Source organism: Ahaetulla prasina, chromosome 2 (assembly GCF_028640845.1).
Source record: "Ahaetulla prasina isolate Xishuangbanna chromosome 2, ASM2864084v1, whole genome shotgun sequence".
NCBI lineage: Eukaryota > Metazoa > Chordata > Lepidosauria > Squamata > Colubridae > Ahaetulla > Ahaetulla prasina.
In genome coordinates, this window is record NC_080540.1 from 236271730 (window position 1) to 236291286 (window position 19557).

Sequence of the window (19557 nt, forward strand, 5' to 3'; positions counted from 1 at the left end):
AAAACATTCAAATTGATTTAGCACGCATTTCCTATGCCAGTCAATATGAAAGATACAATTATTTCATTAAAATCTTTGTACAATGGAAACGTATTAAACAAATTACAGTTGAAAATGGGCAAACTTGCCAAGGCTATTAAGCTTTTAGTATTTTCTATAATTGCTTGCTATTAATTGACAAAACAGGTTTTGTAAGATTTTATTCAAACCAATGTAATGCAATACAACAATTAGGAAAATACAACTTGAGCAACAGAAAGAAAACCATTTGATGTATGTTAATTTCTTTACACATAGCAAAGTTGAAATCAGTGCAATCAATACTTCCCATTTACCAAAATATCTGAATTGATACTCTGTTTCTCCAGTATAGAGAAGGGAAAAAAAGCCAAGCACAATAAATGTAGACTGTAGAGTGTATTTTAACTATGGAAATACTCATAAAGAACGAACTGCAAGAATTGTTTCACTAAATTTATTTTTAAAATCATAGAACATTTTACAAAAGAGCGCTTACATTTTTGCACACTGCATTGAATGGATGTTGGGGTAAGCAGGCTATCAGCGTTACTACCCCATTTCAAAAATGAAAAAAAGTATAAAGCAGATGGATTCACAAGTGACAGAAAACATTACAGTTTACAACCAACATAGAAAAAATAAAAATAAAATCTACCATCTCTGCTGCTGTTTCAAAATACCAATGTTAGTTTTGCAGGCCGTCCCAGCCCCACCCACCTATATGTAAAGAACTAAAACATTACATCTGGTGACAGCAAAAATTTCACTACACCTCAAATGCAGAACACCTATGAAGCAGAGGAATGTTGGCTTTTTAAACAGAAGCAGATTTAAGAAAAAAAAAAGATGCAGGACTCCTTCAGTTCTTCACTAGTCTTAGAAAAACTTTCCAGAATACTGCTTCACACTATAAAAAAGAAAAAATATCTTGCATTAGAATCCTTCAACATCTGCATACTGCTTCACACTATAAGGAAAAAGAAAAAAAAGGCATGTATTAGAATGGTTGAACAAACAACTTGAATCAATATTTACAAATACATTTACAAATATAAAGTTATATAATATGCAACATTTATCAATTTATAATTAGTAGCTAATCTACAGGCAAAATTAAAGTTATACATTACAAGATGCTCACTAAATAGTTGGTGTTAAAGAAAATAAAGCATGTAAAATCTAAAGCTGTTATACATGGTAGAAAAGGAAGCGGTGTGAAATGCTGCATTAACAGCAACAAAAGCTTTCAACTTGTCCTGTAGAGGCATGGACTGTGCCATATGGTAGACTGCGATTTGTTGTCACTTTAGTAATCTAAAAACAACAAAATCACTAGTCTTCCACACAGAACTAGACCAACGTCCAACTGAAATCTTCTATATTTTCTACAGGCTCTATATAAGATTAAAGTAGGTTTTTTGCAGCAGTTTTCACCAGAGAAATGAGAGCTGCTTTGGTTAAGGACACTTCCTGAAAGATTAGTTTTGAGTGCTTCTTCAATGAATCAGAATGGAAGACAGAAAAGAAAGGCATACTACTAAATTGAGAAGTTAGTATATAGTATGACTGATTTTTTTCTCTATAAATGCTCTCTTTATAAAAACATAACACACAATACATCTACATGAAATTAGTAAATAACAACTTAAAGGCAACTTGCCTGTTTTGCAGTAAATACTGTGCATTTTGAATCTGATCCTGTGTGCCTGTAATAGTTATTATTCGATCTTCTGAGCCCTCTAAAGGTTCATCGATTTTGATTGAAGCTCCTGACTCGTGGCGTATCTGTTTAATCCTCTGACCGCCTTTTCCAATAATAGAACCAGCCAGCTGAAAATAAGAGTATATTTTACTGAACTAGTAACTTCTGATCCATAATTACCTTGAAAAAACAAGATAAATTATGACTGGTACATGCAAATGAAAAATCAAACATATTTTCACTTATTTTCTTCATATTCTGAGCCAATTATAAATTTGGTACTGGAACTTGAGTAAGTATAACAAACTCCTAGAAAATTGCTTTTTTTGTTAAGAAAAGTAAAAAGGAAGTAAATTTTATACTTACGTCTTTGGGTATTGTTACTTGTGTCGTAATGATGGGTCCACCAAGATCTCCGTAAGAACCACGACCCCCTGCGTAAGAATAGTCTAATTTAAAACGTATGCATCTTGTCCTTTAAATGACTAAACAATAAATTTTGTTCAATACATATGCATAAAAGCTTACCATAACCCGATCCACCCTCGAACTAACAAAAAAGGGAGAAAAACAAAGTCTAAGTTTTCACATAAGCAATTTTAAGCTATATAATTAATGTTATGAAAATATTTCACAAAATAAAAACTACAATTGTTGGAAGAATCTTATGTCATGTATCTTTAGACCGAAGCTGGCATCTAATGAGAACCTTGGTTTAAGAAGTATTTCGACTTTATATCAGATATAATCTCAAACTGAAATTGCAGGGAGAAATGTTGCAAACCATGATTAAAGAAAGCATTATATTTGCCTATTTAGAAATATATCCCATCAAATTCAATGGTAATTATTTTCTGGGAAGAGGATTTCGGATTTTACTTCATTACTAAAATCTAATGAAATTTAGCAGCTTTTCCCTAGGGCAAACTATTAGTAAAATTAGAACCTGATTAATCTGCTCATTTCAGGAGTACGTTTAAAAGACGTTTTTCTTCCCTTTCACAAACTGCAGCAAATCACCTAGCTCTACAAGGGAGACAGAAAATGTACCTACCATTTCTGGTGTTTCTATGTCATCACAAGCACTGACATGACACTGCATCATCTTGCCAAGCAGAACACAGCACAAAGAAAGGGGGAGGGGAGGAAATCAGTGAGGATCTTCAAGCAAAATTGTAAGCCAAGTTCTAAATTATAGAATCATTACAAGTGTATGAAAGCTATCGTTTCACTATTAATCATGTCAGATGAATATCGAGTTATCATAGGACTTGAGAGTATAAGAGAGTAAGAAAAACAAAGACACTCTCGAAATACTGGCAATTTAAGCATACTCATACACAAAATGTTATTTATTGCTGAGTTACAGACTGAAATACACTATGACAATGTTCATTAATCCAGACTTGCTCCAGTTATACAATAAATACAAAGAATCTTCAGTGAAGAATTTTGGATCCAATAGAGCTTCCCACTCAAGTGAGGGTCATCTGCAGCCTTAGAAGGACGATAGCAATTCAGGGCTGCAGAGGAAATCAAAGAGGAATCACCTCATTCCTTCTTCTAATGCCAATGAAAGACTACTAGGTGAATTTCTAGATCCAAAATATTTACTTCCTACGTGTATTAACTGACTGCCATAATGCAGAATCAAGCACTTCTGGTCAAAATGCTGTTACAATTTGTTGTACAATGAATAAAAATATACATCTCCTAGTTAAGAGATAAAGGGACCAATATACTTCATTCTTCGGAGTTAAATTTGCTTAACTTCCAATTTATGATTTTAAAACATGTTCATTCAAAAAGCAAAGTATTAATTTCAACACCTCAATCATCCATATATTTTCTTGGTGGAACAATTCTACTCTAATTTTCTGTAGACAGAATAGTTCCAGAAACATGCATATTCTGCTTTATGCAAATTAGTACATTGTACAGATTAAACATTTAAGACTTAAAAGTACAATCATACAGTTGGAAGCAAGTTTTACTAAATCAGTGGGACTTATTCCATTATAAACAAATACAGAACTGATGAATCCTTAATCACAATTTGTCTTACTTAAAAAGCAATAGCAAAACACTCTGAATCATGATAAAAAGCAACAAGGAAAAGCAAGAACTTTTTTTAACAAACTGCTCAGTCACATATACTATTATATTGCTGTAAACAGCACTAACAAGGTGAAACATTCTCACAATATTCAGATGTCTCAGGTAAATTACTATTACATACTCAAGGGAAAAAATCCTGAACATTGAACATCAAGGCAATTACGTTATGCATGCATATGGTCATATAATACATACAAATGGTTTAAATTGCATTAACTTATAAATTAAACCAAAAATGTGTGCTCTCTCTCTATATATATAGAGAGCAAGTCTTCCCCACCCCCGCAAAATTTCTCTTATTTATTTTTCAATTTCATAAAGTAAAAGTTGGTCCCTAATAGAAGGGCTTCTGAAAGTCACTTATTTAATAAAAGGAATCTCACTGACAGAAGAGGAAAAAAGGCTATTATCATTACCTCTCCTTCCTTAGGATGCCCCCCCTCCCCGCTTTTCAGGAGTAGTGGAGAACTTTGTGGCACTTGGAACAGGGACAATTAAATTCTTCCTCACCATTCCACCCAAAAACCCAAACAAATCTCACTTGAGTTTTGGTCAAGTAATATTGCAACACAAAGAAGAAAACCGTGGAGTTAAGCTTTTCTTTGCATAAAACAGTTGTACCAATAGCCACTTAAATTGTTGCTTAACACACGTTTTTTTCTGCAATAATCATTCCAAAGTACAGAATTAGTTGCTCTAAAAATTGGCAACTGCTAACAATCCAACGATCTTTTCAACATCTTAACTTCCTCATTTCATTCTCTTGCTAAGAAAATTTGGGAGAATACCCCCATTCTATAAACAGGGAATCACATTGGAAGTAACATTCAAATTCCAACAATAGAACTGATTTTTTTTTAACCTAAATATAATTTTATGTTTTTAATAATAGTGAGAATTTATAATCTGTTTTCTCAAACTTGTTAAAGTTAAACTTGTTTAAGTTAAAAACTAGCTGAAATTTCTTCAGTTAGAAGGTATAACTTTTTCCTTACACAAATGCCACACTGATTTTAAAAATACATATAACCAATACAATATCTGTAAATTTAAAGTTAGTTTGAAATAAAGAATATTCTATTTCTTTAGAAAAATGATACAGTATGTTCACATGGTCAGTTTTATTCTATTAAACCAAACTTACCATTCCATCGTAACGATCGCCAGGTCTGCCTCTTCGATCATAAGACATAAGGTCCCTTAGGAATATAAAATAAATCATTTAGAATATTTATCTGCATCGTATTGCAATTCAACTTTTCTCCATTATCTCACATTTCAAAATACAGGGCCTCTAAATAAAAAGCAAATTAATTTAGTGATAAGAATGAGGCACATCTGCTTTTAATTTAGAAGAACAATATCCGGCCATCAAAGTTGCAGTTAGTCCTGGTTCATTCTTACTAAAACTTGCACAAATGGCTAATTTGACTGACTTGTAATCTCTTTATCTCCATCCCTAGTTCTGCTGAACACATAGCAACAGGGATCATCCTTAATGAGAGTTTTAAGAAAGTAAACTTACCCGCCTCTAGGAGGAGGAGGGGGAGGAAGAGGAAGATTGCGAGCTCTGCTGCCACCTCTACCACCACGACCTGGAGGAGGTGGAGGCGGTCCTCTGCGAGGGCTCATATCATCATAATCTCTTCGTGGAGGCATGGGGCGACCACGGCCCGGAGGCATTCGATCAAAGCCCCCTCTGCCCCGCATTGGAAACCCCACAGGACGGCCTCTTCTGTCATCAAACATCATTGTAAATCCACCATAGTCATAAGTTTCATCATAAAAATTGGGGTCATAAGGCTGTGCACGTCCTTTTATTGGTGACTAATATAAAAAAGAGAAACAAATAATTCAATATATTCAGTCATCTCATTTTAAACCTTCATAAATTTTGCATTGCATTTGCTTATTAATATACTATTCTGATATACTATTCAGTATATATAATAGTAATAGTATATGTAATATACTATTACAAAGAAAGAATAAAACAGCAATAAAAGAACTGACCAGATAATATTTTAGAAATGTCTAATCTAAAATCTAATCCTGCATCAGATAAAGTTTTGCCTTTCTATACATTAATATATGCCTACTTATTCAATTCTAAATAGACTTTATACATAGAGATAAGCATACAAATGTGTCCTTACCTCTGATATAAGATCCAATATTATTTTAATGCATTCCACAACTCTATCAGGTTTTCCACCAATTAATACCACTCTGTCAGAAGAATGAGGGCAACATTCTTGGAAAAGCTTAATAGTGGTTTGAGTGTTCTGTCAAGAAAATGAAGAAACTTTTAAGCCAGTAATATTATTTATTTATATCCTACCTTTACTGTTTTTATAAATAACTCAAGGCAATAAACATATCCAAAAAACTTTATTTTCCTCACAAAAGTGTAATGTTTAATTAATACTTACTTCTTCCTAGCGTATTCCCACAAAGTTTAATACTGCTGTTAAAACTCTGCCTTTCATTAAACCCACTTTAGAATTGACTTTTCCACTACATCTGAACTGAAAAATCAATTTTGCTTGTAATGGATTTCATTTCAGTCACTTTCAACCAAATATTTACTACTAGTCATAATTCTAGACAGCATCTTTTGCAGATGCTATAACAGCATGGAATGGAAAATAATGCAATGTACAGAATCTCATATGCTAGCACGGAGAAGAATAAGAGTTGGCGGAACAATTCACCTACTGAATTGATCAATTCAGAAAGATAATACTGGTGACACATCAGAACGTGAATGTTCAAGAAATTCTATTGTATCATATTCCCTTCATGAAAATAAAAAAAAGAGTCATATCTCCAAAGCTACATGTTATAATGCGTTTTCATTGTGTTGCTCAGCCACCGTTTTGGGTAATGGAAATGAATTATCTGTACTCTGGTCTCTTTAGTGCCAAAGGGTCACTATGGTTGGGCCACTTGACATAATACTTAAACATGACCTTTGTGTTCCATTGAATTAATATTTAACTATTTTAATTGGCGTAATATTCAGTGATCCTTTAGACTACCAAGAATAATGGTTACATAAACTACTGCCATTACTATACGAGTTGTTTCCACTTGCTAGTGTATAAGCCACACTAAAAAAAAATTAGAAACTTTTAAGTAATATAAATTTCATCTGCAAAATTAAAAATAGGTTTAAGTATAGTGTTATTCAGCACTCTCAGAGACTATGATAATTTTAGTACTCGGTTAAAATAAAGAGTTTTCTCCTTTTCTTTCACTGAAAGGTAAGACTATTTCTATATATTATAAAATATTTAGGCTTTTTGAGATTGAGATTCTACAAGCATAGTTGACCCTAAATATCACCTGTATTTACAATATTAGCTTTGAGGCTTTATTCTTGTAATTTCACATCACATAGCAGACTATTGTATTTCTGGCACTTACTGAGTCATTTCTGACAATTATCCAAAAACTGCAATGGTGCAAGATGCAGCAGCCTACACATCGATGGTACAAGCCAGTTCAGTAACAGAATAGCTACTTTTGGGATACTGCATTTACTTCCAAAAGGTGTTAGGAGTAGAATTAAGTTTTAACCTTTATATTAAACACCAAATAACTGCAGGACAGCCTCCTCCAAGCTGAATGACCTATTCATTCTGCTTGGAATTTACTTAATTCAGAAAGTGGGATTCTGAAAGTAATGATTCTCTATTGCTGTCCTTACTCTCTGTAATACTATCTCCACCAATATTACCTTTCAGAAAATAGTTTTTTCCCAGGTCTTTGGAGATTTGAGTTCTTACTTAACTATAACAGTATTTTTGGAAAATTCTTATGATCCAATTTATAAAAAGTTTGCAAATATGTAACTTGGCTGGTATAGATACACTGGAAATAAATACGCAAGAAAGAAATCTGGCTACATCCATGCTGAGAGTGTAGTATTTTTAAGGCTTTCAAATGACAAGTTCATTACCTCTCGAAGTTCTTTGATTTTAGCACCCTTGACACCAATAATTCCTCCAGCCAAACTCTGGTGAATCAATAGTCTCAATTCACAGTCAAAGTCACTTCCTTTGTAATGCTGGTACTGTTATAGAATGTAAGAAATTAACAAAACAAGGATGTGAACATTAATTAGTATTTTTTTTAAAAAATATAGTGTTATATAGGTATGTTGAATTAAAGAAGTGCTGCTACATGCTGTTTTCTTCAGTTCCAATTTCTAGAACTCCCCACCTACCAGGTCTAGATTGTTTTTTAAATTAAATATGTTCTGATTTGAAGAAACCCATTCTAGTTATTTGCAGTTAATGTATTCAAATAAAATTATATTTCAAACTATTGTCATAGTTTTGGGACTCTGATGCTTAAAATAAATAATTCTGCGGAGGGCTTTACATTAATAGATTTTCCAGAGACGTTTTCATTCTTTTTACATCAAATAGTATATATATTGGAAGACCAAGTAATTCTTACTTATTAGTATGTGATTAGACAATGACCTTTATAGGGTCTGAAATGTTAAAAAATACGATATATTTTTGCTAATGGGTGTGGATAGAAAATGTCTACTATGAGATCTTGGAAAATGGCTGTCAATCAGTTCAAGAATAGTGAACTAGGTATGATTATGATCTTACTTGGCAGAAGAGAGCTTTCTAGTTCCTGTAATTCCAATATACAATTCTTCTATACCTTTAGACATACTTTCTCGTGTTAATTGGTAAAATTCACTATCAAAACAAGTGCATCCAGATTTAAAGATTCAATTATGTAATGTGAAATAGATGAATACTCACCTCCTCTAATGTTGGGATAATTTTCTTCAGAATTTCTCCAATTGTTTCAATATCTGCACTTATACTCAGTATACTGTTAAATCACATCAAGATTTTACAAAAAGAGGGGAGGGGGAAATGAAGTAAGTTGTATATTCATATGTATGCAGATTATAAATCAATGCATAGAACAGAACCTAGTTAATATTCCCCACTTAATTCTGTTTACTGAAGATACAGAACATGCACCTTTGTTTATGCCCAATATTATAAACGGTATAAGTTTAAAATAAGGTTTGAGAGATAGCGAATGAGTTTCTTGGAAGGAGTCAGATACTGTGGACAAGATACTGATGAAGAATTGAAAGCAGGAGTGAATATTCATGTTCCCCGCCACCATTAATTTAGGACACCCTCGCTATTACATTGTTAAACTGGCACACCTTCTCATAAGGAACGTGAATATGCAAGAGGTGAACACTGTATTTGGAATAGGGTTATGAGACCAGTTAAAAATTAGATTACTAATGGGCTCTGCAAGAAAAGAAATACAAACGCAAGACAAAAAAGACAACACAAATGAGAAGTGAAGGAGAGTGAACCAGGAGTTAGCATTTCATCAGAAAAATTATGAACAGGCAATGCTGAGGGAGCAAGGTGGGCCACAAAGACAGAGCAGAGCGAGAGACTATTTTGAAACAATCTGATTTACAATGCAGAAAATATACAATTGAAGCTGTGCTCCTTCCATTGAAATAAAATTAGTGGTTTGTTGGGTGGGCAACTCACGTAAAAGTTCAGTGACAAAAATACTTAATGGGGAAAATAAGACAGAAAACTTAAAAACAATACACCGTCTACGGGGATACTATTTAATAATATAAAAGGCAGGTAATAATATACATTTCTCTCTTTCTAATCAGGCAGTGAGGCATAAACTGTTGGGACATACCGCTCGGGGCCACTGCTGTCTGGGACTGAAACACTGGCATTGTACTGCATTGGTCATTGGCGTTCGTGGATGTTGGCAATGGGCATGGGCATTCAATCAGAAGTTGTCAAGTAAGGCACCCGTTTGGCAACGAGCACATTTTTGGGCATAGCCAACCAGGGTTTTCACATGGGCGTTCAGGGGCGGATGGGCCAACGTCATGGTGGGCAACGCAGGGGCAAGTCGATCCAGTACATGGGCAACGGAGAGATATATGGCCAAAAAAACAAGGAGAGGGAAGAGGGGGAAAAGCAATAAATTTTAATTTAATACAAACTATACTCATTACAAGCTTAAGTTGTTCTGAAGACTTAACACAATAACGGATAGCTACATTGACTGTGGCTTAACAGTTATGGACCGTAATAATGAGTTACTTGGCCTAAACTATTTTGAACGTTAAAAGTTGCAGTAGCAGGCTGGCTCATGAGGGTAGACACAAGATCTGTAGAGATTCAGTTTACTGAAATCCTGGGAAATAGGGAAAGCCACTACTAATCCAGGAATTATGTGTATGAAATCTGGATTTAGGTATGTGAAATTTTAAGTACACTAGCTTCAGAAAGGTCAGTTAATGTACAAGTGATTACTACCCAGTCCTTGCTTATACCTCAGGTCTAGTAACTAAAGGTTGACAGTTATAACATTCTACAAGAGTTTATTTTACAATATAATGAAAATATCAAACACAATGTGAAACAATGTAGTGCCAAATAATTCATTAAATACGAGTATTACTATATTGAAAAAATTGATTATGCACAATAAAGATATTGCTTTTTACAAAGTTTGGTGCTAAACTATAAAGCTTAGATAATGCTAAACGTGTCTATTCACAAGAGTCAACCCACTAAAAATGTGTAAATATATTTAAAGTTACATTCAGGTAAAATTCCTTCCAGATGAAAATGTAGCTACCATGTTGTTTCTATATAAAAAATACCCATATGAATCTTTCTCTATTAGAGAACTAAGCCTGGTGCACAAAGCATTGTATACTTAAGTAAAGAATAGTAATCTGTAATGTCTTCTAAAAACAACTATTTTTAACAAATTTTCAAGTATAAAAAATTAAATATGCTACCACTCTTTGTAAAGTTACTGTAAAATAAAGGATAGGAATCTCATCATATTTATGTCTTAATTCTAAGAACGAATTGTGAGACTTGAATTTAAAGATGATTATAAATGGCTTAGACTAGCCTATTACTTAAATTATACATTACTAGAAATATATTCTTAATGCTATGTTTTGCAAAGTAATACGGGTTTAGTTTGTAAATACTCACGTCTGTACGAAGTGCTTTAATATTTTTGCCACCTTTGCCAATTACTGCTCCAGCATTCTAAAAAGAAATATTATGAAGTAGTTTAAGGTTTCTTAAATAGCTTCAATAAAGAATAAACTGGGGAGGAAGGAGATAGGGGGTCAAAATAGTCAGTAAGTTAGGAAATAAACATACTTTACTCTGAAGCAGAATGCGCAGTTCCACCATCTCATCAGTGTTCCTTGACCTTTTGAAGGCCTGTTCTTCTTCTATATCTTCAGCTGGTCGTTTGCCTAACATTTAAGAGAATAAACTGTTCACAAAAAATGCTTAATGGCTTCTTGAAGCATGAAGCACATGCATCTTTATTTCATCCACCAATAGTTTATTTATCTATCATATACCTTACCATCATTACCAAAAGAGCATTGACAAAGCCCTCTAAGATTGGGGAAGATAACTATTTCAAACAAATAAATGAACTTTTTCAGATCTTTTAAATTTAATTTTAATCAAAATTATAAAAATGAAGATGTAATAGTCTGAAAGCTCAAGCAGGATTTTGTGAATGTGTTACAAAAAGAAAAATTGACAGCAAAACAAATTTACACTAATCTCTAAGCCCTCACCTGGAATACAGGGAGCTTATTTCAAATTTCAGTAACTGTTATGGAGCTCATAATAAATCCTATAATATAATTAATATTGTAAATTTACTATTTTATCATTTATAAACTTACCATTTGTCTCTGTGTTAGTAAAGGTCTCCTCTTGCTGTTCAGTCTCCATTGTTTTCAAACTTGAAGACAAAACCAATTAAATATAAATATATTGAAGTGCTCAAACAGAATCCTCAGCTTTTAGAGAACATGACAGAGGTTAGCAACCGGTTGGCAGCACTTACCAGTATTATATATCTTTGCCAAGTAAATCTTCTGGGCGGGATCAACAATCACGTAGCCTATGAAAAGCAGCATACATGAAGGGATGATCTTGTTAATTTACAGGGGAGTATGTGTATCGAGTCAGTCTCGACTCCTGGCAACTATATGGACAAGGATTTTCATAAGTGATTTGTCACTGCATTTTTCCTAGAACTGAGGGAAAGTGACTAGGCTAAACTCACTCTGCTGACCTCCATCCCTAAAGTAGGACAAAACTCAGGTTTCCTAGCTTCTAGTCCAGCACTTTAGCCACTAAACAGAACTGGCTCTCAATTTACAAGTTAGGCTACAAAAATTAACATAAAAAGTACATATATTTTAGCAAATATATTGCTATTCTGCAGCATTTATTCCTTTAACTTTATCAACAGACTATGCTGCATTTTAGTTGGCACAAGTTAATTTTAACAATTCTAATTTCAATCTGAAAGCACAAATATTAAGAAAAAAGATCACATTCTGCTGCTTTCTTTTTCCTACGAAGGGCAAGTTTCCTGCTTTGATAACTAAAATTTATTTTTATATATGTATTTTAACAAGCAAACTATTACATTGGATCAGGTCATCAAACTAAATTCCAGCGTATGTAATTTTATATAAGTTTTTTATGTAATCTCTATATTAAATTGTATTAAATTGCCCTATAGCTCATCTTGGAAGAACAATGAATGCAAGTTCAACCCAAAATTGTAAAATAAGATGATCTGAACTTTTTTAGATGAACTTGCAATTAATGTGCAATCAGGACACAAAATGTTCTAACACTGAAATAAGAGAAATCAACCGATAATTTTAAAATTGCAATGAGCCTGGTATTGCTACAAAGTACAATATTTCTTCATGTTTAGTACAACCTCATTACAACTGGTAAAATATATGCCCATTGCACACAAAGGATTTTGGTTACTTGCTGGGGGGGGGGGGAATACTATTTACAGTCCTTTTAGTAATCGACAGGAGCAACAGCTATATTAGAGAGGACGCGTCAAGCATGATTAAGTGTAAGCCCTCGTTGTAAGCGAAGAAAAGGAGCCTGGGCTATAAAGCGATGCTCTGTTCAAAACCGATCTCCAGTTCTCGCTCTCAATCACGCGAGCTGCGAGCAGGGTGGACAGCAGGAACCAGCCGCTCGTTTCTGGCTCTGACAAGGCAGGCCTGATTTAACCATCTTATCCTAAACGATTCCCTCCCTACCACGATGATACAAAAGGCGAAGCCTCGCCACGACCAGAAGTTGTGCAATCTCGGGACTACCTGGGATGAAATGCCAACTAAAAATGGCGGCTTTAACGCCAGCTTGAGCAGTAATGGCGATCACGAGCTGAGGAGGAGTCCCGAGCGGAAGAAGCACCGCCACGCGGCAGCTCCAGAAACACGGGATTCAAAGAAACACAAAAGATGCCTCGAACCTCTTTGCCGATTTCCCCCTTTTCCCAGGGAAGGCGAAGAGGGCGCTGGGGCCTACCGAGGTCCGTCCCCATCGACGGGGCCACCAAGAAAAGGGAACGCCTCGCGATCTCTCCTCGTCGCCCCTCCCAACTACAACCAGCCGCCATGATTCCTGCAGCAGGAGGCACTGGGGACTGCCGGGCTTAAAGCCCGTCACCTCTTTTGCCAGCCATGCGGCACTCGCAATCGTTGGTGGAGGGTTAAAGGATAGCCGCAGGCCGAAAAACGCCTCTCTCCCCGTGGTGTGTGAGAACACCGGCCCGCCCCTCAACCCAAGACGTTTACCCATACCACGTACCGGTTAATTTCGTAGGCCCAAGTATGTGGACGCTACATGTATAGTTCCCACCAACAAAAGGTGGAAGGGCGTTAACGGTCAGTCCGCTAACCTCGGCCGGTTCCGTCACCAGGCAGCGGACTAAACGCCGCCGAAGCTGCTTCCCGAGTACGATAAGACCTCAAAAAGCAAGAGCGCGCGCACTCACCCGCGCTACTGTCGTTCCTATTCGCTCGCCTTCTGCACTCCTGAATCCTTATTGGCCGTCACAGGTGTCGATCTTTACCTGAGAACACTATTGAGTATCACTCCCGCCCTCCGTGGCAACTGTCGGCGCGCCGCTACAGCTAATTCTGCTTCACGGTTAAAGCGCGGCTAACGCTGTAACGTACCAGTATATAGATCTAGATCTATCGCTGCTTCTATCTTTTCTGTTTCCTTTCGCCCCTGTTTAGAGAGTGGGTACTTACTGTGGGGGAGGGGGGAGAAAAAGAACGTTTTAAAAAAATCGATCCCAACCGCTTTACAGTCGTTACCGCTGCTTCAAGGAGAGCGAAATTGACCCTAATCAGGGCGCGCGAGGGAAAAACAAAATGGCGTCGGCGAAAACTCCGCCTTGTCCTCACAGTCGATAATGGACAGGGGGAGGAATTCTCGCGAGAACTGAGGAAGTTTGGTTCTCTGTTCGCTTTGGCGCTTAAAACAAAAGGAGGCGGGAGAAGGGGGGGAAAGGGTTGGACATCGATGCTGTGGGGACCGAAGGGGAGCCGGGTGCTCACCTCGTGGGGCTGGGGCCTTAGGGTTATATGGGCCCGTTCTTCTCGCAGAAGTGGTAAGAGAAGAGAAAGTCTTCGGGTTTCTCACCAACAACAATGAAATCGAACAGCCTTGAGGGAAGGAAGGGGAATCTGCAAGAAGCCCGAAAACAGCATCTTGTTTACTTCTAGCTAAAATTGTATTGATTTGCACACTTCTAATTGGACAATAATGGTGCAGTTTAGTCCCAAATGTAGTTTTTAGACGATATCCTATTACGTTCAGTAAATATATTTGGATGGCAGTGTTTACTGCGGGTTTCTATGAGTGTTTTATTAAAAGCAAGCCGTCTGATAAATTTTTATTTTTTTTGTTATTTATTTATTTTCGTCAAGCATGTATTTTATGACAGATACAAGTATAAACATAATTATAAATGCATGAAAAGGATACGAATAAAAAAACATTAGAACAGGAACTGTAGGCACGCTGGTTCACTTATGCATTATTATTTCTTAATGGCACACCATTATATAGCTTTCCTTCATAAGAAATAGTCTGTGCCATGCTTTTAAATTTAAAGAGAATCAACAATATGAGAGAATAGAATAAGATATTATGAAACTCATGCACAAAAAAATCTGCCAATAACTCTCCCCAAAGATTTATGTAATGCCATTTTTTTTAAAAAAAATCACTTTTTTTCTTTTTTATCTTAGAAGAAAATGACCACATCAGGTGTTACACTAAGAGTGGAAACTTGGCTCTTATCTACCTGGCATGTGAAAGTGCCAACTCGATGGCTAGAAGCTTGTATTGATTGGATTGATAAAGAACATTATGGAAGCAATTTGGCTCAGGCTGCTATTAACAAGAAAGTTTTTGAGCAATGGCTTCTTACAGATCTCCGAGATCTTGAATACCCTGTGCTGCCTGAATTCATTTTAAATGATCCAAAAGGAGAATTGAATGGCTTTTATTCGGTGCAAATTGATTCAGTTGTTGATGTGAGTCAGCCTGCTTATTCCCAGTTGCAAAAAATAAGAGGAAAAAGCACTGTAAACGAGGAAGTAACTGCTTATACACAGAGAACCTTGAGGTCATGGGAGGAAAATCCTACTCGAATGCTTATGCTACAAATGACTGATGGTATACATCATATCCAAGGTATGGAATATCAACCTATTCCTCAACTCCATAGCGGTCTACCTCCAGGTACCAAAGTTATGATACAAGGGAAAGTTGCATTTCGTTTAGGTGTTCTTTTGCTTAAACCAGAAAATGTGAAATTATTGGGCGGTGAAGTTGATAGCCTTCTAGAGACATTTGCTTTGGAGAGAGTGCTTGCCAGATTAATTGGAGAAGAAGACTGCAGTCCTAACATTATCAGGTCTGATATTGGCGAAAATGAAAATGCAAGGCCTGATGATGAATTAGGGCTTTCTGATGAAGAGCTTTTGGCAACTCTTGAGGAAAATGATGAAATAAGGATAAACGAAGTTCCTCCTGAAAGTGGATACTGTACAAGAAGTACCAGTTCAAATTCTACAGTGCATTCTCTTCCTCAGAGCTATGGGAATTGCTCACAACAGAGACCTGCGGAGGTAATTTCAAGAAATGAAGAATCACAAACTGTTTCAGTTCTAGAAAATATGGAAGGCGATTTTGATGGATTTTCAATGGATGATGACTTGCTTTTAGTAGAAGAGATCAAGCAAGAACAGATACATGTTCTAAACACTAAATCTAGTATAAGTAACGAAGCTGTTCAAGAAAAAAATTCTAGTGAAAGAGCAATGTATAATACATTTAAAGAAAGCATGGCAGTTTTTACTACAAATCATAAAAGACAATACCCCCAGAATTTAGATGGCAGTAAGAAATCCTCTAAAATTTCTAATGATGGAGTAATAGACCTCAATGCAGAATTCAGATTGTGTTCTGAGCAGGTAGAGATGATAAAAGTAAAGAATAAATGTCATAAAGTTGATTTGGATACGGCTCCTTTTACATATCTATCTGTTCTGTTAAGTAGCAAGTGCAGAGATAATACTACTGTGAAAATCAAAGCATTTATAGTAACTCTTACAGGAAATCTCACAAGCAGTAATGGCTTCTGGAGTGTAACAGCAAAAATATCTGATGGCACAGCTTATCTAGAAGTTGAATTTGCTGATGAGATTCTTACAAGCTTAATTGGCTTTTCTGTGCCTGAAATGAAGCAACTAAGGAAAGATCCTGTCCTGTACCCAAAGCTTAAGGAGGGATTACAGAATTGTCAAACAGAACTAATAGATCTCTGTTGCTTGATGACTATTGAATTTAATGTTTGCCAGACAAAAGGAACAGTAATAGTTTTGCAAGATATTAATATAAATGATTTGAATCACTTAAAAAGACGCTTATATATTTAACATTTAGCAGCAGTCTATAATCTGAAGAAAAACCTGTATCTTAGACTAGGTGTTGATTATGGTATTACTGTTTGAATTCAGTTTCAGTTGTAGAATGGAGAAATATTTTCACAATAGCACATATTTTCTTTAATTCACTCAAAATATGTATTTGTTTTAGCAATGGTTGATGTGTTTTAACTATTTCCTCAAAATAACATTTTTTAAACATGAGGAAAATAAAATTAAGAACGTATTCCTAAGAATTTTTCATCCTTTGCACTCTTACAGTGAATAAAATGAAGTATACGTATTTGGGATGAACAAGTCAATCTTCTGTGATTTTCTTTTTTTTACAGTATTGACATGCCATTTGTATCCAATGCATTTTGAAAAACTTGGAAGTAATTGAAATTGTTAATTTAAATATTGCCCCAATTTTTCAAGTTTGGAAATTTGATAGCTCAGTCACTTGTGTACAGTATTTACATTGTATTTAGGTATTCATACACATCTTTAGAAATAAAATTTATTCAAAGTAGCATGGAGGTGATTTATGGATAAATCAGAGTGAAGCCATTTTTACCTGTTATCTGACAGGATGTCTCTAACAAAGAATATGATAAATGAGCCAGCTGCAGGGTCAGTGGAAAGGGTGAGAATAATTAGACATGATGAGAGCCGGGTTGAGTATTTATAAGGAAGAAAACAAAGATAATGAAGGGATGTTTTTAGATTTGATTTGCTACTTTAGTACAAAATATTCTATTATGCTTTTTGGAAGCTTTATAAAAAGATTGTTTATCTAGCAATTTGCTATCTACTGTAATAAATTATTTGCACTTTAAAATAAGTGTAGACTTGATTTCTCTTTGCAATAGTGGTTTCTTTTTAAAAATGATATAAATTATTTTCTCCTAAAGTTAATATATTTTGGTAGTTGTATCTTGACTAAGAACATTAATAGGAAATTAAAATAAAAGCTATCCTCAGCAGTGTCATACATTCTTTTCCATTTTTATTCAAGGTAGTTCTCACGTAGCAGTACAATAGGACTTCAATTTAAATGGGATAAAACTGCAGTTTTATGATAAAGAATTAGGGATGGGGTTAAATAGAGACCAGGTAACCATTGTCTAGGATATTATCTTTTCTATGGATTAGATCTATGTTTAGTCAAGAATAGGGAAAACACTTTTATGTTATATATGGTATCGATTTTTTATAACCTGATGCCATCAAAATGCATTGGCACCACAACTTCCTGGTAGTTGTCCTAACCCATTCGGAACACTGGGAAACGTTGCATAATTAATTTTATGTTGCCTATAGTCATTCAATATTAATCCCTATGCTTTTTAATTATTTTTCAGATACAACAAAATGTTTAAATCTAGCAAAATCTAATGGAAAAGGAAAAATGACAAGTAGCTGCACTACAGGTTGCATAACGGGGTTTCCAATTGTGAAACTTTCCATTAATGTTTTTATTCCAGGTATAGTCATCAAATTTTAGAAGGACATCCAATTTCATAGTGGGGGCTACCAGCTGGTGAAATTCTCCATTAATGCTATTATTAAAGCAAAACAGAACTCTTCAGTAACAAATGAGATTGGAGAATAGCGCTATTGATTATTTTTTAAAAGTAGAATTGGAAAGTACACTTGAAAAGAGTCCTTGGAACTCTTGAAAAAATTCTTAGAATTCTAGATAATTTGCTTCTGAAGGACATCTGTTAACGTATGTTAAAAAGTTAAAATGTATCTTAGTTTCCCAAAGTTATTTAATGAAGCTGAAAAATAATGGCTTACTTAAGGAATTCAAAATAAGGTATTTCTTACTGCATAGTAACAAAACTATTCCCTAATCTTAGGTTAATTTTGAAGTGGAATAGAATATTCAGTATTAGTCAGACCATACATACTAGGTTCAAGTATTTACGTTAAACTTTAAAAGGATAGTAACCATTTTATACTGCATAGTAGGGGATACTAACTGGTGAAAATTCTAGAAACCAGTCCAGATCTAAGGATTCTTCCTCTGAAGTTTAAAGGAGGCAGGATAGCAGAATTGAGATGAGCTGATCATTTGGAACTGTTTGCATTAAACTGTTTGAGGATGGTTTACTAATCTGTTTATCATAAACACCTGTAGTTTGTTAAACATTTTTCAGGTGCTACATCATAACCTGTAAGAAAAAAAATAAGGAATTACTAAATTTTGTTTAGCCTACTAAGCACCACAGTTTGTAGAGGCTACACATTCATGCATAATAAATGCTTAAGCATTAGATGTAGTTTCTTTTGTTCATTTTGTTGTTTATTTTTTTTTTAAAGTTTTATTTTAACATTCTTATCCAATAACATATCCCATAACATATTTAATGTACCATCATATACAATTAATCGGATCTGCCCGGTCACCACCCCCTTCCTTTTACTCTCCTTCTCTACCTTCTTCTACTTTCCACAACCATCCTCCCCCTCTCTTATCTACATCCTCTCCTCCTTCCTCCCTACTCCTTTCTTCTCCCTCTTCTATCCCTCTTCCTTCCTTTCCTCTTCCTCCTCTTCTCTTTCCTACCTCCTTCTCTCTTCTACTTCCTTCTTTCCCATCATTCTGAAGTGGTAGCCAGGCAGCTCCGATCTTACATTAATTATACATCTTCAATCATCTTTGTACATTAACTATCAATCCATTTTCTACCCTCATCCCTCCTCCCCTCCCCTTCCTCCCCCCACCCCCCAGGACTTCCGAGAACCGAATACAGGGTATAAAACTAACAACAAGAATTAACATCTAACACAAATCATAATCCATAATCATTCCTTAAAACCTCCACTCCCCTTCCAGAGACAAAGAAGATAC

At 35.2% G+C, this 19557-nt stretch overlaps 2 protein-coding genes across 7 annotated transcripts; one reads left to right on the forward strand and one right to left on the reverse strand.

The window, feature by feature from the left end:
• Positions 1 to 459: 459 nt before the first annotated feature.
• Positions 460 to 14155, reverse strand: HNRNPK (heterogeneous nuclear ribonucleoprotein K). Of its 6 annotated transcripts, none has more exons than XM_058165722.1 (16): positions 14010 to 14155; positions 11774 to 11830; positions 11610 to 11668; positions 11065 to 11162; positions 10891 to 10947; positions 9563 to 9606; positions 8632 to 8704; positions 7806 to 7919; positions 5998 to 6126; positions 5367 to 5668; positions 4986 to 5040; positions 2778 to 2828; positions 2252 to 2273; positions 2090 to 2172; positions 1682 to 1851; positions 460 to 988 (listed from the first exon to the last, which is right to left on the reverse strand). In XM_058165722.1, exons 3-16 carry the CDS (start codon positions 11656 to 11658, stop codon positions 955 to 957), a joined length of 1281 nt encoding a protein of 426 aa, XP_058021705.1. In that variant the 5' UTR covers positions 11659 to 11668; positions 11774 to 11830; positions 14010 to 14155; the 3' UTR covers positions 460 to 954. The 6 variants fall into 6 exon arrangements, with proteins under 6 accessions (XP_058021705.1, XP_058021706.1, XP_058021709.1 ...); XM_058165723.1 differs by lacking the exon at positions 14010 to 14155 and adding an exon at positions 13748 to 13939; XM_058165726.1 differs by lacking the exon at positions 14010 to 14155 and adding an exon at positions 13561 to 13729 and having other exon boundaries at positions 460 to 928.
• A 122-nt stretch (positions 14156 to 14277) lies between these two features.
• RMI1 (RecQ mediated genome instability 1) lies at positions 14278 to 18973 on the forward strand. Its single transcript, XM_058173047.1, has 2 exons — positions 14278 to 14371; positions 15015 to 18973. Exon 2 carries the CDS (start codon positions 15021 to 15023, stop codon positions 16707 to 16709), a length of 1689 nt encoding a protein of 562 aa, XP_058029030.1. The 5' UTR covers positions 14278 to 14371; positions 15015 to 15020; the 3' UTR covers positions 16710 to 18973.
• The last annotated feature ends 584 nt before the right edge of the window (positions 18974 to 19557 follow it).

What these genes read in the sequence shown, in the direction of transcription:
- HNRNPK (XM_058165722.1), bottom strand. Translation starts at nt 11,658, where the DNA reads ATGGAGACTGAACAGCAAGAGGAGACCTTTACTAACACAGAGACAAAT. An exon ending in TACTAACACAGAGACAAATG is followed by an intron (nt 11,163 to 11,609) that starts GTAAGTTTATAA and finishes CTTAAATGTTAG; the next exon opens with GCAAACGACCAGCTGAAGAT. An exon ending in TTAAAGCACTTCGTACAGAC is followed by an intron (nt 9,607 to 10,890) that starts GTGAGTATTTAC and finishes TGACCAATGCAG; the next exon opens with TACAATGCCAGTGTTTCAGT.
- RMI1 (XM_058173047.1), top strand. Translation starts at nt 15,021, where the DNA reads ATGACCACATCAGGTGTTACACTAAGAGTGGAAACTTGGCTCTTATCT.